This window comes from Miniopterus schreibersii, assembly GCF_964146895.1.
Source record: "Miniopterus schreibersii genome assembly, chromosome: 18".
In the NCBI taxonomy this organism is placed as follows: Eukaryota; Metazoa; Chordata; class Mammalia; order Chiroptera; family Miniopteridae; genus Miniopterus; species Miniopterus schreibersii.
This window is the reverse complement of record NC_138121.1, coordinates 32,898,443-32,922,022: the sequence shown is the minus strand read 5'-3', so window position 1 is coordinate 32,922,022 and position 23,580 is coordinate 32,898,443. Positions and strand designations below refer to the sequence as shown.

At 53.8% G+C, this 23,580-nt stretch overlaps 1 protein-coding gene across 1 annotated transcript in view; it reads left to right on the top strand.

Annotated features, from left to right (window-relative positions):
* SLC6A2 (solute carrier family 6 member 2) overlaps positions 1–23,580 on the top strand; it is a 39,223-nt gene extending 15,643 nt beyond the window's left edge. Inside the window, exons 5-15 of the mRNA XM_081118263.1 lie at positions 2,914–3,052; positions 10,388–10,522; positions 12,176–12,279; positions 13,414–13,538; positions 14,298–14,410; positions 15,699–15,827; positions 16,258–16,357; positions 16,832–16,932; positions 17,260–17,427; positions 19,235–19,306; positions 19,925–23,580. Coding sequence (XP_080974389.1) covers positions 2,914–3,052; positions 10,388–10,522; positions 12,176–12,279; positions 13,414–13,538; positions 14,298–14,410; positions 15,699–15,827; positions 16,258–16,357; positions 16,832–16,932; positions 17,260–17,427; positions 19,235–19,306; positions 19,925–19,948 — 1,210 coding nt within the window. The 3' untranslated portion in view covers positions 19,949–23,580. The remainder of the gene's footprint in view (positions 1–2,913; positions 3,053–10,387; positions 10,523–12,175; positions 12,280–13,413; positions 13,539–14,297; positions 14,411–15,698; positions 15,828–16,257; positions 16,358–16,831; positions 16,933–17,259; positions 17,428–19,234; positions 19,307–19,924) is intronic.

The window sequence follows — 23,580 nt, the reverse complement described above, 5'->3', positions numbered from 1 at the left end:
ACAGCGGTGCACAAGCCAGCGGGAGAGGCCGGTGTCCTGGCACAGGAGAGTGGGGGTGGGGAGACAACAGCCAGGGAAACGGGTAAGGAAGCAAGAATGTTTTAGAGAGTTCTGGAAATAAAACACATTTTAGGGAGTGTAAGTGCTCTTAAGGATCTAAACCAGGTAGGTGGTAAAAAGTGATTGTGGGAGGGAAAGGTGGTCAGGGAGGGCTTCTATGAGGAGGTGTCATAAGAACTGATTAGGTCAGCCAGGGGCTTGTATTAATAGTTCCTCCGAGATTCTAATAGCCAGCCAAGGTTGAGAGCCTCTGGCTTGGCCTCTGCACTGTCTCATCTCAGACAGACTGAGATTCTTGCTGAGGTCAGGCTGATGTCCCCACAGTGTGACGTCATGGAAAAGCTACAGCCTCCTCTGCTCTCTCCTGAGGAACATTGCCTCAGAAAATCCCAGAGCCCCTGGAGAGCTTGCGGGTGGAGGTTTTAGGCCTTCTTAGTTTATGACTGTGGTTTGGACCAGCAGGAAAGGGTGCTGCTCACACATGCAACTGGTTCCACACTGGCTGCTTTATCATCGCATGGTAAAGGAAAAGCCGGATTTTTCTTTTTGCTCTTGGCAATCCTTGTCCTTACAAATTAAAATGGAAAATGGCAGCCTCCCCTCTAGTCTAGTTATTATTTGATTCCTCCTCTGACTGTCCGAATGGCCAGGAAGTCTGTCCCAACAGAGACGCCCAGCAGGAGGGAGAGGTGAGCTGGGTGTTGAGACCCCGCTTCCTTTAATTACAGCTGTAGACTTCCTCCAGGCTCAGCTGTGAGCAGACTCTAGTGGGAAAGGTGACATTCTTAAGCGCTGAGGAGCTGAAGGGACTGGGGATGGAGTGGGAAGCAGAATCCAAGGCTTATTTTAACAGCTTTCTGCTCTACAGAGTTCCCATCCCCTCCCCTCACCCCTCCCCTCCCCCTCCCCTCCCTCCCCTCCCCTCCCCTCCTCTCCCCTCCTCTCTCCTTTCCTTCCCTCTCCTGTTAAGCCCTCCTCCCCGTCCAAGCTTCCTAGCTACCATGATCCAGGCCCCTAGCATCCCTTCACATCCAAGTCCCATTTAGTCTTCACAGTTCATGTTGGTGGTGATTATTCCCATTGTACAGATAAGAATGTGGAGGCTCCGTTTTTAGGTTAGAGGTAGAGCCGGGACCAGAACCCAGCCTGCCTGAGTCACGGCCCTCCCCCCCGCAGACAGGCCCCCTTGGGTCTTCCTCCTCACCCCCCAGAGCCCGCAGCGGGCGTGTTGAGGTCAGGCGAGCCGGGTCCACGCCCAGCCTCTCTCTCGCTGGAGCCTGCTCCCCGAGCTTCCGGGCCACTAAGCCTTGAGCGGCCTCCGGGTTCCTCGGTTAATGGCACATGGCCCTGTTAGCCAAATGTTTCCTCTAGAACAGTCACCTCATCTCAGTCTGGGACCAGCAAGTAGGGACTCTGAGTGCCAGCGCCCAGGAGGTTAGTCGTTTCTCTTTCCTCGGGGCCTGGGCCAGCGCTGTTGCCACCTTGTACTCATTTACGCCGAAGGATTGAACCTGTCATTCAAGGGAACAAAACTGCTCTCCTCCCTGGGCTCCGGGCCCAAGCCAGAGCCAGCGGCTAAAAGAAACCCCGACGCTTGTAACTTTATCTGCAACAGGGCGCCTTGGTGAGCCTGCCCGCAGTAAAGAACCCCTGCCCCCCTGATCCTGGTGGGGAAGAGGGCTCCCGCCCCCCAGCACCCCGCGCTTAAGCGGCAAGTGAGAAACTAAGCCCACTGGCCCGTAGGCTTCGGAAAGCCTGGCCCAAGCCCGAAACTTCATGATGATCCATTTCCATTAACTTGCTGGAAAAATGCAGCAAACCCCAGCTACGTGTGCTAACCCCCAAAACTGGGCCTGCTGGGGAGAGGAGGCTGGGGTCGCATTCCTTTGCTTGGGACGCACCCCTGCAATATCTCCACAAGCACTGCAGCCCTGGGAGTGGGCTTCACCTGCACGTGGGCTCCCCTGGGCCTGTTAGGGGGTATTTCTGCCATCTGATGGGACCCTAGAGGCATCCAGCACTTGGCCCATAATGCAATGGGAAGAAGCAGAATTAAGTCAGATGGGTTTAGTACCCAATTCCAATTCTCTGTCTTTTTAGATATATTCAGTGCCTGCCACCCTCCCCTCCCCTCCCCTCCTCTCCCCTCCCATTCCCTCCCTTCCCCTCACCTCACCTCCCCTCCCCTCCCCTCCGCTCCCCTCCCCTTTCCACCCCCCTTCCCCATAGGAAAGGGGCCCAAGTCAGGACATTATTTTTGAGTTGAGACTAACAGGATGAGGAGAAGTTTGCCAAGCAGACAAATTGGGCTGGGAAGTGTGTCCTAGACACACAGAAACAGAAATTCCAAGGCCCAGAGCAATGAGGGCCTCATGTGATTAGGGAATAACTGGCTGGCCACCACTGCCAGCAGCCACAGGGAGGGTGTGGTGAGGGAAGGGTTGCACTGGACTCGGGACCATCGTGAAAGGCCTCAGATTCTGAAAAGTTTACGTTTTTATGCTTTAGACCAGGATTTCACAACCTCGGGGCTTTTGACATTTGGGGCTGGATAATTTTATGTCGGGGGAGGGGGACCATGTTGTGCATTTTGGATGTTTAGCAGCATCCCTGGCTTCTGCCCACTAGACATCGACAGACAGGAAGTCTCCCAGGCGACTAACAGGCCCGGGGAGGGCAGTCCTGGGCACCGAGGATGCACAGAGCAGTCCCAAATGTGCAGAGCTGTGGCCAGGCAGCCCACGGCCTGTCTCCACCACTGTGCACCTTTGGGGACTGGCTTGTGGTCAAGGCCTTGGGTGTCTTCCCTGACTGATGGTGTCTTCCTTGGTTCGTCCCCGGTCCCCCTGGCAGGCGTGGTGTCCTGCACCTTCACGAGAGCAGTGGGATCCATGACATCGGCCGACCCCAGTGGCAACTTGTGCTCTGCTTGATGGTCGTTGTTGTCACCCTGTTCTTTAGCCTCTGGAAAGGTGTGAAAACATCAGGAAAGGTAATGAGCTGTTTCTCTTTCAGTTGGGAGATTGGCCTCAAAAAATTATTTTTTTCTAGCTGTAACTGTTAGATGGTGAAAAGAAAAGGTGAAGCTGGAGGCACAAAGCCTGGGTTTGCTCCCAGCTCTGCCACTGTCTCACTGGGAGACCTCAGACAAATCCCTTCCCTTCCCCGAGCCCAGGCTTCCAACTGTAGTGTGGGGGCTACAAGTGGACCAGGGTACCCACGCTTTTCCACCAAAGCTCCCTTAAGGGACCTGGGAATGGGACACCCCAAGAGCCTTGGGGAAAAGCATATTGGTCCCCTGCCACAAAAAGCAACCTATTGACATGTACTTGATATATCTTGAATTCTGGCCTAAAACTTCATGTAAATGTTCTCTCCTACTTTGGCACATAACCATTGCTTCACTATAAACTAGTCATTCCCCTTTCTGCATTTTTGAGTAAAAAAGAATGCTCTAGAAGATATCTATGTGTCCTGGGGCTTTGTGCTTCTTCTGACACAGTGCTGAATGCCCCCAAGGGCTTAGACATCCTGGAGAGAGGAGCGTGGGTTAGATGACTTAGAAGGGCCTGGCCAGAGTTGGCATTCTGAACCTCAGTGTCTCGTCTCCCTGAAACCAGCCCCTCAAGGTCATGGCCCCTGCTGATTGTTAGGCTAAGGGACGTCATGGGAACAATCACCCCTTTTGGATCTGATGGGTTCCATGTGGAGCTTGACTGCATTAAAGGGGGTGTAACTGGGAGCTGTTCTTTCCAGTGTTTTGGTTAGCTATTGCTGGGTAACAGACCACCCCAAGATGTGGTGATGTAATGTACCAACTATTCCATCATCTCTCCTGATTCTGTGGGTTGACTGGGCTCAGCGGGGTGGCTCTTCCACGCTATGTGATACTGCTTGGGCTACATACCTGGGGGCTTGACTGGGCTGGGATGTACAAGACGGCACACACACAGTGGCAGTTGGTGCAGGCTGGGGACTCAACTGGAACTGTCAGTCAGAACACTGTGGGTTCTTTCCACATCGCCTCTCCTTGTGGCTTGGGCTTCTCATAGCATGACGGCTGAGTTCCAAGTGCATGTTCCCAGCAGACAAGCCCCGATGTGCAAGTGTCTCTTTCAGTCTCTGCTTGTATCATGTTGTTATTGTCCCAGTGGCCAAGAGAGGTCTTGTGGGAGGGGACTCCACACTGGTGTGGGTTCAGTGGGGGGTCACAAGGCAACCGTCTGCCATAATCATCAGGTAGATGTGAATTTGTGATATGCTTCATTAGATAGACAACGTTTTTGCAAAGTGGGGTGTGTCAGGTTCTCTCTGGTACTCCTAGCAGTCTTGGTCATGCCATTGTGAGCAAAGATAGAGGCAAGGGACCAACAGCCAGTGGAGATGAGACCTTTCAAGAAGAGCTTGAAGTGGGACTTCCTATTAGCATGTTGGAGACACAGTGTCTGTCCCAAGGAAGAACCCAGATAGAATGCCAGTCTGGGAGGAATTCGGAAATGGAGCAAAACCAGGCAAGGACCACCACCACCCCAGCATCTGGCACATAAATTTTTAGTGCATATTTATTGAAGGATTAATGAGGGAAAATAGGAAGAAAGGAAGAAGAGTGGGTGGATAAATAAGTTTGAAAATTTGAGAACCTTCATTAAATGTTCTGTTGAATTCAGTTCAACTTATTAATAGTTATGGACACCTACTATGTGCCAGGCTTGTTGCTAGTACTGGTGATGCTAGAATAAATAAGACAGGTTTGTTCTTCTTGCTTTAGAGTTCATGTGTGTTATAGACAGGTGTGGGCCAAAAAATGTCATTGGTTTCTTGGGACTCTATCCAGAGACATATGTGTCCCTCTCTTTAAATAAATATTAATAGTCACAAACTATTAATAAACATTATTAAATAAAGATTAATCGCCACACACTATTATATATCTTGCTGTTTTAAACTTACCTTTACCTTGGAGATAGTTTTGAATCAGGTAGTCAGGTTGTACTTTAGCAGAAATACAAACTGTGGGTTTTTAAACTGTTATTAAATCAATTTAGTGGGTCTCCACAAACAATTTTACAAAACCGAAACAGGCTGGATAATAACAGAGTGCATTGCACATAGTATAGCGTAAGAGCTGTGTCGCGGACTTTATTTGTGTTGTAGCCGAGCATCTGTATGTTTACGTGTGTTTTGTCTCAGTGCAGAAGGTATTTCGTGCCACGAGGCCTCACGGGCACAGTAGTGTGAGAGGTTGCGTTAGTGGAAGAGGGAAGTTCTATCATCCGAGAGGGTCTGCAAAGACCACGGAGAAGGTGTCACCCAGGCGAGGTCTGTAAGGACGGGCGCGGGTGGAGACAGGTAGAGGGAAGGGGTTTTCAGTGGGAGGAACAGCCTAAGCAAAGGCAGAGGAGCAGAAGCCTTTCCTGGGCATCAGGAGCAGGGGTAAGAGCTGAAGGTGTAGGAGCCTCGCTACTGCTCCTGGCCTGGATGTGGGGCCATACAGGCTTCTAATGCCACACCCCACCCAGAGATTAAGTTCCCTGCAGCCATCACAGAGGGGCAGAGCCTGCCCTGCCCCGTGTAGCCCTTGGCAGAGCAGAGAAGGAGTTGTCTGCAGGCAGAGTGATGGAGCTGAGCTGAGCGTCTCGGCTCCTCTGCAAAGGCACTTTTGGAGGACCCATGTCCCCTGGCGGGGAGAGTCATAAGGGGCTGGGCGGGAATGTTGCCCCAGTGAAGCCCCCCAGGTGGGAACATGTCAACAGAAGCCACAGCCCACATTTGCGTCAATGCCGCAGTCTGTGGGGAGGGACGTCGCGTAGGACATTCTTGTGCCCTGTCTCTAATTGTTTTTATAAACTGGCCCAGGAAAAAAACAAGAGCGTTGTTTATTTCTTCCAGATTGCGTCTGGAACAGGACGCGGCGCTCTCCTTAGCAGGCTTCCCTGCCACAGCGCCTGCGATGAACTGCAAATGTTCACACTTCCTGTCTGGGCACGTGGGAGCCCTGCTCGGGAAGATGGGTCACTCCACTGCCCCAGCCGCGACGGTGCGGTGGGGTGCAGTGTGAGCCAGGGAAAGCCGTTACCCTGAGACCTTGCCCCACGGACCGCCGCAGGGCAGAGGGTGGAGATCTGATTCAGGAGTTAGCCCCCAGGGAGCCGGGCAGCTGTGTGCGCACCAAAGCTTGCCGTCCTGGAGCTCTGCCTGCCTCCCCATCTCGCAGTCCTTGGCTGAGCTGGCTCTTAGCGACGACAGGCCTAATGCCAGCACTGTATGTGGACCTGGAAGACACTCAGGGGCCATCTACTTCCTACTGCTTGTAGGAATGGGGAAACTGGGGCCTAGAGAGGGACAGGGTTTCATTGCAGTCTTTAGCACAGGCAGAACTCGAACCTGGGTCTCAAATATACAGCAGAGTGAGTGATTAATTACGTGGCCTGGTGGTCAGACCACCTGGAGTCCAGGTGTCATCATTTGCTGCTGGGTGACCTCAGGACGAATGACGCTCCTCACCTGCAAAGTGACAGCAAGTGTTGATGGTGCCCACCCCCAGGGCTGTTGGGAGGGTAGGGCGAGAGGTCCTCAGTACAGGGCTGGCAGATGGAAACTGATCCACAATCGATCCGTGTCATTCTTTGTCCCGGTTATCAGTGCCCCCTCCAGTGCTCTGTGGGTTTCAAACTCTGCCGAGGTCCTGTGGGGCTGGAAGGGAGGGGCAGGCCCAGGCTCCCACCTGCTGTCTACTCGTTGAACTCAACTCTCGGAAACCTTGGACTTCTTTATGCCTGGAGTTCAATCAAGACAACAGAACTGGCCAGAGTCAGCCACCTCACTCTGCCCCTTCACTGCCAGGCTTTGGGCTCTTTGGGGAATGGGGAATTGAATTCTAGCAAATTCACGCTCTTGAATTCTAGCAAAGTTGGTGGGATCAGGGGGAGGGAAAGCTGGACCAAGTCAAAGTAAACCTTATTTAAATAAGAATATCTTTTTTGTTAACTTTTGAGTCCAAGTTATAATTCTAGCCAAGTCTTCTCACTAATTTGTCAACATAGGCTGGTCCTGGCTTGCTTTAGTGACTCTGTAGGACCCAGTTATAATGAATAGCATCATTTGGGTATGAACAATGGATGGACTAAAATATTGCCAGCTCATTGTTTTCTTAAGTAACATCAGTGTGTACCCCTCACCCCATAAATCTTAGTATGTCTTCATTATTAGTATGAAAGTCCCTAAAACCAGTTCAGGGGATTACAAACGATAAATCATTGGAGGTTCAATTTATGCAGCTTCTATCATCTCTGTGTTAGGGGAGGCCTCAGAGGTGACCTCGAGCAGCACTTCTCAACCTTTAATGCTCATAAGAATCATACAGAGGGCTTCTCAGATGCCTGGGTCCCTCCTTGAGAGTGTGATTCTGTGGGGACAAGGAGAGAATTGCATTTCTGACATGCTCCTAGATGCTGTTGATGCTGCTGGTCCATGGGCCTCACCTTCACCTAGGTAATCCTTTGCCTCATGCTTGGATCCTAGCAAGGCTTGCACACCTGCAATGACAGGGACCTCAACACCTCCCTGGGCAGCTCATTTCCTCTTTGGAGAGTTCTGTTCATTAGAAAGCTCTCCCTCCTGTGGAGCCAAGATCTCCCTCATTGGGATTATCAGCCATGGAGGTTGGCACCCTAGAACCTTGCACATTTTAACCTGTGTCCACAGAAACACAAGGTGGAGAAGAATTTGGCTTTGAGGTGATAGACAGCAGTGTCTTCCCTTGGGGCCTGATGACACTTTTCAAAACCAATGGGCCTCTCATTCTTTTCATCTCATGCTCAAAGACAGACCAAGTCTGGTTTCTCATGGCCAGAGAGTCACTGCAAGCTGAAAATTTGAGAGCAGAGGAGTCTGGGGTGGGGCTGACACAGCCCAAGGGTCCCTTCTGTTCACCCAGTGTGTGTACAGGGTACATGTGAGCATGAGTGAGCTATTGACCCAGGACCCAAGATCCTCCCCCTCAATGCAAGATCTTAGGCAGCAGAACACTCCTGCCATCAATTCTGAGAACTTTCAACAAGACTCAGATCGTTTACTTGAACACATGTGCATGAACGAAGCAAACTCCCCTTTCTTGATGCTTGAATGTGGTCAGGGTCAGCTCAGATGTGTTCCTGGGAAAATTGAATCCATGTTGGAGCCTCAGGCATGGCCAGTGAAGGGCTGACTCCAGACCCCATGGGAGACAGAGAGTGGGGATGCAGTTTCTTGGTGGGTGGAGTGGTGTTTTTTCATGCTCTGCTGGGCTGAGTAGTGGACCTATAGCTGTTGACCTGAGTTGTAGAGGAACGCAGCAGGTAGGACTCAACGAGGATATCTGAGGGCTCCTTCTTGTGCTCGACACCAAGGAATTAGGCTCATTTGTCCCAGTTTGGGAGAATAAGTCCAGAATTTTTGTGAGGCCATCCAGATGCAGTGACTTCACTTTCTAAGGCAGGCTTTCCTCCTCATTTGTTTTTGGCAATTTGTCGTCCTTGTTCCTACTTCCTGAACCCCTGGGGGAAGACAGAAATCTAAAGCCCATACCTGCAAAGACCCCCCATGCAGCAAGGGAGGGTTAGAGGAACAGTTGGGTAACATGAAACAGAGGAGTCCGATTCCCCTACTGATTCCCTCAGAAGATATGACCAACCACTTAACTACTCTCTGACTCATTTGTTCATTCGCTTATTCTTTCATTCTTTGACTAACTTAGCCATCCGCTAACCCTCTGATTTATTACAGTCCATCTGCCCACTGAACCATGAACTCCCCCCTAACCATCCAGCTATCCAGCCAACTATATATTCAACCATCCACCCATCCATTCATCCACCCAACAATTTAATCATCCATCCATCCATCCATCCATCCACCCATCCATCCATCCACCCAACAATTTAATCATCCATCCATCCACCCACCTGTCCATCCATCATCCCGTCTATCCATCAATCCATCAATCCAGTCATTCATTTTACAACTGTCCACTCACTCATCAACCCACCCAACAAACATTTTTTTAAGCACCCATGAGCGCCATGAGCTGGGGATATGAGCTTGAAACCTATGGGTATTTTGCTTCGAAGGAGTTTATGGTCTGGTGGGAGAGACAGATGAGAATAATCCCACCCCTTAAACATAGCTCTGGAACATGTATGACTTTACTTTCTATGCCTCAAATTTTGTGTTGAGCCTTTCTTCCTCTAGGCTGGGAAAGAACTTGGTCCTCAGACATGTTTCAGGGCTTCTGTTCTCTCCCTATGGATGTGTAAAGGTTCTCGGGGCTGCCTAGTGTCAGGGCTTTGAGAGGAGGGGCCATCTGGCCCTTAAGTCATGTGTCCTTGTGTTTCGGCTGACTCTGCCTTGGGTCAGGCTGTCCCAGCCCCGAGTGCATTTCTGCTGGGGGCGCAGTCTGCTTCCCGCGGCTGCCCATGGCTGCATCTGCCTGTGGCAGTGCTTTTCAGCCTCGACTGCAGGTTCACATCATCAGGGGGAGCTTTCAAAACACTGAAGTGCAGGCCCCACCCCAGACCAATGAAATCAGAAACCCCAAGAATGGGATCTAAACTTTGACCTTTTTATCGATCACTTGCCCCAGAGTATTTCAGTGTTGGTCAAGGGTGAGACGGAGCAGGGAGGAAGCCCACACAACCTCCCCTCCCCACCTTTCTTCTCTGTTCCTCCCCCAGGGCAGGATGGGGAAAAGGTTCTTTTTAGTCTGGGAAGCATCTCTTCCTCTATAGACTCTGGGCGATGCACCTTTCTATGGCCCAAGACATCCCCACTAAGGTGAAGAAAGGCCAGAGTTCTGCTCTCTGCCCGGCCACATCCCTGCTTGGATGAAGAGCTTGGAAGGATGTGCTTAAGTGAGGGAGAGGGAGAGGGAGAGGGAGAGGGAGAGGGAGAGGGAGAGGGAGAGGGAGAGGGAGAGGGAGAGGGAGAGGGAGAGGGAGAAGGGTGGAGGGAAGGGAGCCAGGGCACATGTGGCTGTGCTTAGTTCTTCCTGAGCAACTTGAATGGGTCAGGAGAGGTGCCTCTTAGAAGAGGAGGTGGCAGGTGGCAGGAGAGCCCGGCCTTTGTCCTCACACCCTCAGCGCGGATGGCCACGCTGTGCCCGGTGTGGCTGACTCTCCTCTCGGCCCCAGCCGCTCCAGGGCGTGGCCCGTTGCCCGCTGGCTGTGCTGGAGTGGGGCCCTGCCCGGCCTGGAGGCAGAGCTCAAGGCCTGTGCACCCGGTGAAGGAAGGGGGGCGGTTGGAGGCCCCCGGGGCAGGGCCCTGCTCTCTGAGCGAGCTTGTCCGCTGGCAGGTCGTGTGGATCACGGCCACGCTGCCCTACCTGGTGCTGTTCGTGCTCCTGGTCCACGGCATCACGCTGCCCGGCGCCTCCAAAGGCATCAGCGCCTACCTGCACATCGACTTCCACCGCCTCAAAGAGGCCACGGTCAGTGCCCGGTGGCACCCACCGAGGGCGGGGTGGGAGGGTCCCAGGACAGGCAGCCATAGGAGGCCCGGCCCCAGCTCTGCCAGACTTGCTGCGTAGCCTGAGACGGTCCTTCCCTGTCTGAGCTGTGGCGTCTCCACGCGACCAGGGCCGATCTGATTTGCCCTGGGGGTCTCCATGAGCCTGACCAGTTCTGATGGTCTGGGATTCCGTGGTTCCATCTGGTGGCCTTTGTAGCCCCTCTTTTCAGGAGAACCAACACTCTGCCCTGGCTTCGACCCCTGCCTTGTGCCATGCCCCCTGACCCACCCAGCCACCCCAGGGCTTTTCCCATTCTCTAGTCCCCAGCGCTGGCCTTGGCCACCATCCCGTGATGACAGCATAGGGACAGCACCAGCCGTGGGGAGACCTGGACCCTGCGTGCTGCCTCCCCCCAGCCCTCTCCAGCTTTGTGTCCTGCCCAGAGACCCAGATTTTAATGAAAGGAGGTGAATTTGGAGTAGAGTCCAAAGCAGTGGGGCAGGTTGGGAGCAGAGACAAACCTGGAGGTACCCAGTGCCTTGAGCATCTTCAGACCAGGGCAGAGATGGTCTCCAGCCTCCTCCTTCAGCCCCGCCTCAGTGACAGCCGTTCGGCACGATCCCTCACAATTCCCGAAGGCCTCTTCACACTCTCCTCGAACCCACGACGATTCTGGCCACATAGGACCAGGAGGGACACCTCCCACCACGCACCTCCCGGAGTTATAACGTCCCAACACACCACAGGGTTATAGCCTAGTAACCAATAGGAAAACCTACGTCCTCAGTAACTGTCAGAAAGGTAACAGGGCATAAGGCATGGATCAGCCTTGTAAACTGTGAAACACCCCGACTTCTGTTTGCTCTGCGCCTGTTTAAATAGCCTAAGACTCTCTGACGAGTAGAACCTGAGCAGGGCCCTGTCTCCAGGAGCCGACCTACCTGCCTCCATCACATTGCCCCCTCGTTACACCTGCGCTTGCAAAGTAGGGGAAGCCCAGGAGTGTGAGTGGAGCGATGGCAGGAGTCTCACAAGTCCAAGTGGCCGTTTAGTTGGGGTGGGCTAGGTGTCATTGTCCCCACTACACAGATGAGGAAACTGATGTGCAGAGGCATGAACTCGGCCAGGACCAGACCATGAGGTGGGAGCTTGGACAGGGGCTCAGGTCTCCAGGCTTCCAGCCATGTGCTGTCATCACTCGAAAGATGGAATAGGGAAACCCCATTGGCCCCCGGGAGTCACCACTGTGTGGGCCGATAGGAGCTGCTAGGAAACACATCCCTTTCTGAAGATAGCGTCTCCATAACTCCCTTTGCCCTCACTCCCTCTACACAGCCCGGAACTGTTAGTTTATTAACTTTCTTTGACAATCAGGACATCAAATTAAGTCCCTCCAGGGTAAGCTTACTCATGACCACCCAAGACCTGGAGAAGCTAGAGAGACCCCAGCCTCTCTGTCCAGTTATTTTGTCCAGGTTCTGGGGCAGGGGTGCTGTGTGCTCCCATCTCTGGTTCAGACCCCTTCTTCTCGGGTCTCAGAGCATCCCTGGGGTGTCCCTGCCCTTCTGGAGTAGTGAGAGAACCCCATTCACGAGGAAGCAGAGGGTGATGGCTTTTGTCTGCTCGTCTCAGGTATGGATTGATGCTGCAACGCAGATATTTTTTTCCTTGGGGGCTGGATTTGGAGTCTTGATTGCATTTGCCAGTTACAACAAATTTGACAACAACTGCTACAGGTAAGGTCCTTCTCGAGGCTCTGGAAAGCTCTCAATCCCGGGGACTGACCCTTGCAGGGATGAGAGAGAGGGGTTGGTCTGGGACAAGTCAACTTTTCTTCTGGGGTTTCTTCCTTCGTGGAATGAGGCAGAGTGGACCATCCTGGGTGTTCTATGAGTGCTGACATGGCCTGTGGGGTCCTGATGAACTCATTTCAATTCCGGTACCTCTGAAACAAATGCTGGGTGAGGGGCTGAGAAAGTTGAGGCTCCTAGTGCCAGGAGATCCTAGGGATGGGTAGCGAGGCCAGATTGACACTGTGTGGCTTTCAGAGCAGATAGCACTGTCTGTCTGTCCATCTGAGGCCCAGGCAGGTAAGGGTGGAATATCCAGGCTAGTCGCATGAGCGGTGAGGCCCTGGCAGGGCAGACTGAGAGGTCTGCACGGGGCAGCAGAGCCTACACCTGGGCACACATTGGGCCCTCTTCCGTCACTCCATCAAAGGCTGAAGACAGAACCACAGCCCCTCTGGTGCAGACAGAGCAGGATGAATGCGTACCCATGGGGCAGGCTGTGGGATGGCCAAGGGAAAGGGGTCATTAGCCCTCTGATGGGGCATCAACAAGAGCGTGGAGATGCGTTTGAAGTGGGCTTTGGAGGCTAGTTAGGACTGTGACAGGCAGACACAGAAAGGATGGCATGCCTGGTGGGGAACAGCCTGAGCAAAGCCAGGGAGGTGAGATGCTTATGCGCCAGCAAGTTGACCGGGTTTTGTTCAGAGTGTATTAGGCCTTATGGAAAATGAGCCTGGAAGGAAGGTTGGGTCAGCTTAGCAAAGCTCTTGGATGCCTGGGTGAGAAGTTGAGAGACACTAAGGAGCCATGGAAAGCTGGTCGGAGAAAGAGACTGGTGACTCAGTTCCTCAACAAGAATTTGATACCAGACTCTGGTCTCAGGGTATTGCATCCAGAAACTGTTGACCTGTTTCCTGCACCTGTAGGTACTCACACAATTTTGGTGGGGCCCTGAGATCCACGGGGAAACAAGGAAACTGTAGGCATTTGAAGCTGCGGATTGCACAGGCGGTCCAGTGGTCACTGCGCGGGGTCAGGGAGAGTCAGGCAACTTGAATTAACAGTGGTTCTTTCCCCCAGGGACGCCCTGCTCACCAGCACCATCAACTGCATCACCAGCTTTATCTCTGGGTTTGCCATCTTCTCCATCCTCGGTTACATGGCCCATGAACACAAGGTCAACATTGAGGATGTTGCCACTGAAGGTGGGTGGGCAGACCTAGGCCGCTGAGGAAGAGGGGCTGAGAAACCCACCTCGTTCACGGCTGCACAGCTCTACAGCGGCTGGATGGAGGTTTCCAAACTGCCCACGTGATGGGCTGTCTTCGGGTCTGTGGGAATCCCGGGCAGTCTTGGGCAGTCTGTGGATGTAACCGAACCTCCCTCTGAGTCCGGCTAAGCAGGGCAGATTTCGGAGCATCCACTCTGTACCAGCCCCTGTGCTGAGCACTCGACCTGCCTTCGTTTAGTTCTCACAAGTGAGAGTGTAAATAGACCCACTTTACAGATGAGAAAGCTGAGACTCAGGCTAAGTTGCCCAAGGTCATCCAGCTGACCAGTCCAACTCTGGAGTCTATGTCTTTCTCCACTGTTTCCGGTATTCTCATGGCCACAAAAAAAAAGCTGAGACCTGGGAAGGGGTTGCCTCTAACGGCTCCTGAGGAGCTTGTGAGAGAAAGAGGATCCCTGGCGGTATGCAGGAGGAGGGGTTCTCAGCATGTGGCCGGTGGTTTTCCAGGCGAGGCACTGCTCTCTGGTCTTGCTCCTCGAGGCCCACCTCCTTGGTGTGTGAGGAACAGCAGGCTGGGGCTGGCTTTGTCTGTCATCTTCAGACCCTGGTTTTCCCAGCCCACACGTGACTGACCAAGTGCCACAGGCCAATCGGGCCTCAAAATGCGGTCCTCCCACCTGCAGCCCAGACCAACAGCCCCAGCCATTGACAAGGCCCTTGCTGTTTCTTACAGGAGCTGGCCTGGTCTTTATCCTGTACCCAGAAGCCATTTCCACCCTGTCGGGATCCACGTTCTGGGCTGTGGTATTCTTCATCATGCTCCTGGCTCTGGGAATTGACAGCTCAGTGAGTGAACCTGCTCAGCAACCCCCCCCCCACACACACACACACGCATGAGGGCCACTGGGCCTGACCTTCTCCCCACCACACACACGCATCACACACACACACACATACACACAGGACTCAGCCTCAAATTCCCACCATTCGAACCCCTAATTAGTAGTAGGTTCCAGAAGGCCCTATTTAAATGCAGACAAGAAAGGGAGTCCTCACTCAGAAAGGGAAGACTTAGGCCAAAGCCGAGAACCAATAGGAATCCACTGGCATTGTGGGAATCCACATCAGAGGGACCACAGACGAGCCAGCCCCACAGTCCCCCTTGCAGATGGGCATGGATTCAGGCGGGCATGGAACGCCTCTTCTTGAGCCAGGCCCTCCTCCCATTATCATTTCATCACCAACAACCAGCAGAAGCACTTGGGGCCTCCTTCGTGTCTTAGAGCCTTTTACTTGACCCATCGGTCCCGTCAGGTCGACTGCCCTCTGTTTATATTTATGTCTACCTTTAGGGCCATGCCTGTAAGTCTGCAGGAAGTCTTAGACAGGCTTCCTCTCTGCCTTTCAGTGAGTAAATCTGCCCGGAGCAGTGTGTTGAGAAGGATTCTGAGGCTGCTTCCAGGCCCCTGGGAAGGAATCCTGGTCTTGCTGAGCAATGCCCACCAAGGGGAGAGGAGGGAGGCATGTGGCTGATAGTGGTGGCCGGAGTCCTGCCTGTCTGCCGTCCCAGTCTTGGGGTGTCACTTAAGCAAACACACGGCTGTTACTCATATGAGGCCATTAAGAATAAATCTGCCCATAGCTGTGGGCTAAGAGACCCTCTCGCACTCTGAGAGTGGAGCTGGAGGTGACCACTCTGCGGGGTAATGGGGAAAGCAGCCAGAATCCTTGGTGGAAGCTGCTGCCCACAGTCCCAGCACTGGAAGCTCCCCCTTGGTGGCTGTTTCCAGATCCTGTTTATGTGCAAATACATCGCATGGGTGTTGGACATTTTACGGCCTTTCACTCTCCTGCAGGCTCATCAGAACCCGTGGGGGCAGAGTGGGGGGCAGGAGACAGGTGCCTGTTGATTAGGGGAGACAGTAAGCTCTTCGCGCTCCCCCACGTCTTTTGGGTCCTGCGCTTGGTGGAGAATGGGGCAGAAGCGGGGTGAGAGGCTGGGAGGAGGGCAGAGCTCTCCGTAGAGGCAAGTCCGTGCTCAGTCCCCACCCCCGGGAGGTACAGGGTGCTGAGCCTGAGGCCCAGGCCCAGGCGTCCCCCCTTCCCGCACCCCACCCTGCCTGGTTCCCTCCAGATGGGCGGCATGGAGGCCGTCATCACGGGCCTGGCCGACGACTTCCAGGTCCTGAAGCGACACCGGAAACTCTTCACGCTTGGCGTCACCTTGGGGACCTTCTTCTTGGCCCTGTTTTGCATAACCAAGGTGAGAGGGGCCCGGCCCTGGGTCACCCGGAGCTTGGGGGCTGCTTTTCAGTCCAGCCTCGTGGGCGGGGCCAGATGAGCTCAGGGCAGACCCCGACATCCTCCACCCTGCGGCCCATCCCCTGGGGTTACACCCCACTGTCATCTCCCACCTCCGAGCCTGGGGATCTCCAGGCGCCCCTGGTGTGACACCCGTCTCGCTGTTCGCTGGCTGAAATACCCGCCCTCAGACCCAGGGCCTCCAGAAACCTTTATCAGAATGCAAAACAAGTAAATACCGTCAGTACAGCGGCACCCGCACCCTGTCACCCACGTTCTCACTGGGTTCCGGGTGAGTGGGATGGGAAACGGGACAGGCGCATTGTGATGGATGTAACTGTCGGTGGCCGTTTCTAGCCAGTGGCCTCAGGCTCTCTCCCTCCCTGCCCCAGGGTGGAATATACGTGCTCACCCTGCTGGACACGTTTGCCGCGGGGACCTCCATTCTGTTTGCTGTGCTCATGGAGGCCATCGGCGTCTCCTGGTTTTACGGTACATGCTGGGCCCTGTGTTCTGGAGACTTCTTACCTGGAGAGCAAAGGGGCTTCCTTTCCATGGCAGCTGTTGGCTAGTTCCAGAGATGAGTGGATTCCTGGTCAGGAACAGCTCCCCCGGCCCTCAGCTTATTTTTGCATGAACCCCATTAAACGGGCCGAGGAGGCCTGAAGGCACCAGTGTCAGCTTATAAAGCGGAGCTGGAGGAGCTGCTGCTCCCCGAGCCGTGTGATTCATTCTAGAGTAAGGTTGCCAGATCCAGCAAACAAGGATGCCCAGTTAAACCTGGATTTCGGACACTGTTCATGAGTGTGCCCTCTCCCATGTTCTGAGCAGCCAGGTGCCTGTCCCCAAGAATAAGTGCCAGGGTGTCAGGTCTTGCCTCTCCTCCTGGGGCCAGACCCTGGTGAATGGGCATCAGGGGTGCCAGGGCTCTGGGGACCACAGTGACAGGCCTGCCCGTGTGTGCAGGTGTGGACAGGTTCAGCAATGACATCGAGCAGATGATGGGCTTCAAGCCGGGCCTGTACTGGAGACTGTGCTGGAAGTTTGTCAGCCCTGCCTTCCTCCTGGTGCGTAGTGTGTGGCCCGGGCATCCTGGGTGAGGGGGCTGTGCCCGGGCTGGGGGTGGGGTGGGCACACTGGCCTCTTAGGGGAGGAGGTTCTGGGATGCAGAGCGCTGGTCCCTCTGGCGGGGTGCTGGGGATGCTCAGGCCCGTGGACACCGTGGGGGACGTCTACCTAGCAGGTCTCCAGCCTGGGCCAGGTCCCCGGCGGCTCCAAGGCCACTTTCCTTTGTCTCCTTTTCTTGTTCCCCGTGTCTTTGCCTCCTTTTTGTCATCACTTGTTTCTTGACTGCTCCCTCCCTCCCCCTCTGTCTCCCCTCTGTCCCCCCCCAGTTTGTGGTGGTGGTGAGCATCATCAACTTCAAGCCACTCACCTACGACGACTACGTCTTCCCGCCCTGGGCCAACTGGGTCGGGTGGGGCATCGCACTCTCCTCCATGACCCTGGTGCCCACCTACATCGTCTACAAGTTCCTGAGCACGAGGGGCTCCCTTTGGGAGGTGAGCTGTGGCCCTCCGGGGGCGGGGGGCGGGGGGCGGGGTACAGCATGGGAGGGACCATCTGAGTCATTCTGTTGGGGTGAGAGAGGAGATAGGACCCGGACACTAGGGTCAGACAGACCCACCACATTAGCCACTTACGTACCCCCTTGAACCTCAGTTTCTACATTGGTGACCTGGGGACAATAATACGGATTGTGAAGGAGAGAGTGAGTGCTTAGCACGGTGCCTGGTGCCTGGCAGACATTCAACACGTGTCCCAGACACTGTGTCACACGTCAGGAGCACAGTGATGTACGTGCTCCTGCTGCGACTTACAGGAGAAGGTGACGCTCAGCCCTCCAGTCCCCTGAGGATGAGTTAGACAGGCAGCCATCACTGGGGCCCTCCCCTGTCCCCTTCTAAGGCTTGTCATGTCCCTGGATGTCCCAGCTCTCCCTGTCCAAGCTCACTGTGACTTGGTGTGTCAGCCTTTACCTGCCTCTTCCCTGAACCTGAACCTGATCAGCCTAAACCAGAGAACTGCAAAAGGCATTTCTTCCCCTTACCTGTGTGCGTGGCGTTTGCGCACACGGATGACTGTTTGAAACGTGTTTCCTCCCCTTCGCTTGTTAAAATGCCCCCTCCTTTGTAGGTAGTGGTGATGGTCTTTCCCAACAGCCTTACTTTGTGAGATAAAGATTTTGTTCCTTAATTGCTTTACCCCCTCACGTCACGGATCATGACACTGTCCTCACCTCCCAGAGTATTCCCAGCACAGACAAATCTTCCTGGAGCTCGCTTTCTTTCTTTCTTTCTTTCTTTCTTTCTTTCTTTCTTTCTTTCTTTCTTTCTTTCTTTCTTTCTTTCTTTCTTTCTTTTTCTTTCTCTTTCTCTCTTTCTCTCTTTCTAATTTTTTTAAAAAGAGTTTCTTACTGATTTTTTAGAGAGAGAGAGGAAGTGGGGGGGAGAAAAACATGGATGTGAGTCACATCAGCTGCCTCCGGATGGCCCCCGCTAGAGACCAAGCCTGAAACCGGGGCACGGGCCCGCCTGGGAATCACACCGGCAGCCTCCCAGTGCACAGGACGACACTCCGCCCACTGGGCCACACCGGCCGGGGCTGGAGCTCACTTCCTAACGAGGGGCCAGGTGAACAAGTGAGGGCCTAAGGGAGTGAGCCGCACAGGACTTGGGGCAGAGGGTCCCAGGCAGGGCTGTGGCTGCCCTCCCCCAGCTCCTCGTGACATGTCCATGGAGTTCCAAGTCCAGGAGCTGCTGGCTCACCTGGACGGTCTGTGTTCTGTGAGTTCATCCCGGGCATGGGAACCAGGACCCGCTTCCAGCTTTTTATTCTTCACACATTGGGAGCTGGGTGAGCTTCCCGCCACCTGTCGATCAGTCACCCATTCCAGACGCAGCCCCTCAGTCCCTGAGTCCCGCCGGGTGTCCCCGCCCGGGGGAGGCCTGCCCCCATCCCGTGCAGGGCCAGTCCCACGTGCCGCGCTCTCTGTGCTCCGGGCTTGTCCTCCACAGCGCTGACTCTCATCCTGGGGTTAAAATTGCCTGTGTGTTTATTTGTCCAATGCTCATCCCTTCCCTGAGCTGGAAGCTCCTCCCAGGCAGAGACTGTGTGGGTCTCCTCAACTCTGGACCCCAGGCTCTGACCACAGCAGCTGGATAAATGACTCAAAGGGCACTGACCAGGGTAGGGGGCCTTCTGTGGACCTCCTGCGCTGTCCATGTGGGACTGGGGGTGCCCGCTGGGCCGCTGAGAGGGTGTCCTTGGGCCTAGCTGAGGCCTACCCCCTTCTCCAACCTCTCACAGAGACTGGCCTATGGCCTCACGCCGGAGAACGAGCATCACCTGGTGGCCCAGAGGGATATCAGGCAGTTCCAGGTGGGTGCAGCCTGGATGATTCTGGGTGGGCGCCGCAGGGAGGGTCCTAGCTGCTCCCTGCTATGTGCCGGCTGCCCGAGGCAGGACCACATGCCACACGCCAGAAACCCCAGAGCAGCGGTGGGCTATAGCGCAGGGGGTCTGGTGCTAGCAGCCGGGAGGGGCCTGTCCTCTGCCTTCGCCAGCTTCTGCTTGTCTCTCTGCTCTGGTCCTGGAATGCCAAGTGCCCAAACTTTGCTAAGCCCTGTTCTCCCACTGTGAGTTGTCACCATGGAGTGTCACCAAGCTAAGCTGAGGCTTTCTTATCTTGAAGGAAGCGCTTTGGGTATATCAGTAATATGTTGACCTTTTTTCCCTTAAAAATGTCCGTGGCAGGGGGTGGGGGAGGGTCCAGGTGAGCGCCCTGCTTCAGACTGGCTGTGTGACTTTGGGATGGCTCTTTTGCCCTTTGGGGCCTCAGTGGCAGTTAGGGAATCAGTCTGCACGTTCTCCGGGGTCCTTGAAGGGAGGGGATGCTTTCTGCCTCCCTTTGCTTCTTGCTGCGCTTCCCAGCTGGCCCTGGGTCCTCCTGTCCCCGCCTGCCCGTCCAGCTCTGAGGCCTGGCCCTCTTCCCTGCAGCTGCAGCACTGGCTGGCCATCTGAACTTGGCCCCCAGGAGGAACCCCGCCGTGCCCAGGTCCAGGTCAAGGTGTCTGCTTCGCCACCGGATGCTGTCTAGGGATTCCTCTCCTGGCGGGTGCTCCCTCCCACCCCTCCCCCTCCTCCCACTTACAAATGACTTCGAGATCCGGTTTTCCTTCACCTTCTGTTCTTGGGGCCTGGGGCTGTGAGCCTGGATTGGTGAGCCTCAAGGGAAAAGAGAGGCGGGGACAGGAAAAAGACTTCTATAGAACCTCTTTTGTTTTGGGGACGGCTCACCCACTTTGAGAGCCGGCCCAAGCTGAGTCCATGGCTCGGGCAGAATTCCCCACCATGTCTACTTGTACTTTGGGTCACAAAAGAAACCCTCAGTCCGTCCAGTCAGAGGGAACATGTTGCTATGGGTCAGACACCATGAACCAAACCCTAACAAAAGCCTGCCCCACCATCAGCCCTCCGGTGTCTGAACCGTGGTCAGGAGCTTTGGTGTATTGGTCCCTGTCATGAGGTCTTTGGAACCGTGGAGAGATCTTTGGGGATCTTAAGCAGAAACCTTCGTAGTTAGTTTTCACAGGTTAATCTGAGTCTGATTTGTAGATGAGCCCCTGTGAGCAGCTTCTACAGAAGTGCCGGGCAGGCTCATAGAGGCCACATGAGGTCTCGCTCTGTCTGGCTCAAGGAGCCCAGAAACCCAGCTGTGGCTCGAGACCTTCCTGAGAGACCCAGTGAGGCCGGACATGTATCCACCATGGATTCTCTGCTGTCCTCACGAGGCTAGGCGGGTGCCTGAGGTCAGGCTGGCTGTTTATGTATTGTTCCTGGACACCTGCAGCCTTTCCCTGGAAATCCCACCCACCATGGGCCAGGGATCTCGACTGATGGGGGTTGTCCCTGAAAACTCCCTTTGTATCTCATTATGGACTAAACTTGGCACATGAAGGACAGGGTGGAACCAAGCACGTAGCAACCTTGTCACACAGGTAGAGGGACAATATTCTGGGTTGATGGAGCAGGTTGGAAGTTGTAGAGAATTTTGGATAGAGACTTGCAAGTGGTGCCCTCTGGTGGTAGTAGTGGTTAGTTTCTGCTCATTCAGAGAAATGATTCACAGTTTGGTTAAGTTGGTGGCGTCTACTTGGGGTTTCTGTTTATAGTTTGAGTCTCTTACACCCACATTGCAACACTAGATTTGTGGGTTCTCACTGTTATGGTGGGAGTCCCTGTTTCAGAGTCTTGGGGGGAAAAAGAGGCCTCTTCACTTACATTGGGAGTGTAGGGAGATAGACATCCGGAAGATGCTTTGCACAAAACTAGGTAGGGTGTCACGAGCCCAGTTGATTGATTGATGGTGCTGTCTGCGGAAGAAGGTTATGTGAGAGCCAGCTGGGGGCAGGGAGATGGTTTTCTGCTGAGTCAGGGTCCTTGGGTCATTCTTTAGAGAAAAGAGGGGAATCGAGAGACTTTTGATCTTTCCATATAAAAACTCTAGCTCAAAGTCTGAGGCAGCCCAAATGGCAGCTGGGGCCTGGGAGCATCCAACAGAGTGCAACAATAAGGTGGGGGTCTGGGAGATGAGAGCGGGGTGACCTGTCACTGATGGAGTCCATGAGTGACTTCGAATCCTTCCAGGAAGGGCAATTCCTCCCTAGCTGATAGAATTTTTTTACAAAGCACTTTCACCCGCGTCACCTCCCACCCACCCATTCAGGACTAGCTTCTGTCTCCCCATTTCCCAGATGAGAAAACCAAGGCCCAGCATTTCAGATTCTCAGCTACCCAATTGTACCCTCAAGTCAGGTCCCCTGACTCTCAGCCCAGAGCACTTGGAAATGTCCTGCCCCATATGGTTCACCCACCTAGGCCTGCCCTTACGAATAAAGAGAAATGCTGCCATCAAGGGGCCGAGGAGTGTTTCTGAGCAGAGAACAAGGTGTTGGGAGAAGGGGGGAAGGGAGAGGATGTCGTTTACTCTCCTCTAGCTGGTTGGGGGAGGAACTGGCTTAGCCGCTCTCGTTTGAGGAGAAGAGTCACCCTGGGGCAGTGGGATGTGAAAGCTGAGTCTCTGGGGCTGAAAGGAGAGGATCGGAAAGGCCTGTGAGTCAGGACAGGAACGCACTTGAGAGAGAGCCTGCGGTTCCTTCTCTGCTGTCTGCATGTGGCCCTTCTGCCTCCAGACACTTGTCCCAAAGGTGAGTCGGCGATGTGGTGCTAGCCGAACTCATGCCAAACCAACGCAATGGTGCTGCTGTGCGGCAGATGTTGGCTCCTGAGCCTGGAGGGGGGGGGGGCAGCTGGCCCCAAGCCCAGGGCCCCTGGGGCGGTGGGGCACCTGGAAGCCCGTGGAAGTCCTCGTGGAAATGTTGGGAGACCTCTGGGTTCATCTTCCACCCACACTTAATGTGCTTTCTCATAAGTAATGCTTGACTTCTTTTTTGTGGCCCCCCCCTTTTTTTTAATAGCAGAGGTTACCCGGGATAAGGGTGCTCCTGTGTACTGTATATGACACTTTTGATATTTTACAAGATTTTTAAAGAATTATTATTTTCCATGAGATGTACAATATCCGTTTAAGACCATCACGTTGACATCTATTCTGCGTCTAGTTAATTAGCATCCGCCTGTTAGCTGGTCTTTATTCTAGATGCAGATGAGACCCAGGAGAAGGGAGTGGCCAACTCTTGCCAAATATCCTGCTGGATAAAAATCCCCAAAGCTGCCTTAATTCTCAGAGGGGGTTCCCGCCCGGGTGGGAGCCAGTCTCTTTGTGTATGATCCGTTCCACAGTCCTGATAATGTGAGGCTGAAACATTCTTACCAAAGAAGTCATTTCTTAGTAAAGAAGCCCACCGAGCTCATTTCATTTGTTTCTTTCCTTTGAAAGCCATGGAATGGAGAAGAACAGAGAGGGAGTGTGGTGTGGTGGAAACAGCACAGCATTGAGAGTTGCAGCTGACTAGCTGGGCTCCTGGGGAGAGTGGTTGCCTCTCTCTGAGCTTCAAGGTTCTTTGCCTGTAAAAGCAGAGCTGGATTACATAATCAAAGGTCCCATCCAGGTAAAAAAATTTCACGTCTCCCTGACGATGTTCTTGTGCTAAATTGACAGTGAAGGAAGCACATCGTTTACGATACAACTTTCCAGAATGATCTGGTGACTAATAGCCTATGGAGCAGAGAAATGCCAGATTTCTGGCCTCCAGAACTTTGATTTTTTTTTAATTTTTATTTTTAGTCATTTGGTACCTTCTCCAATATTTCTTCAACTGATGCCAGAAACGCTTGGTATTTAAAACCTAAAATCCAACCCTTTTGTTTTGAGGATTTTGAAGGAAACCCATTGCCTTGACCTTGTAAGTCCCAGGATCCACGGGTCTGTGGCTATACAGCCGAGCTATTGCCACAGCCAAGATGTCACCAAACTACTGGTGCACGTGCACTTGCTCTTGGGGTGCCTGCCCTCATCCCTCTGTTTCTCCACGTCTGTGTAAATAAGGACCGTTTCAATGGTGCCCTCTCTGTGTCATGGACTGTTCCAGTGTCATGCAGATTTTTATGTCTGGTGTGGATTTATTTCACAAGGTGTTCTCTTCATGGAAAAATAACTGTATAGAATAATAAAGGATATTCCTGTGCCATGT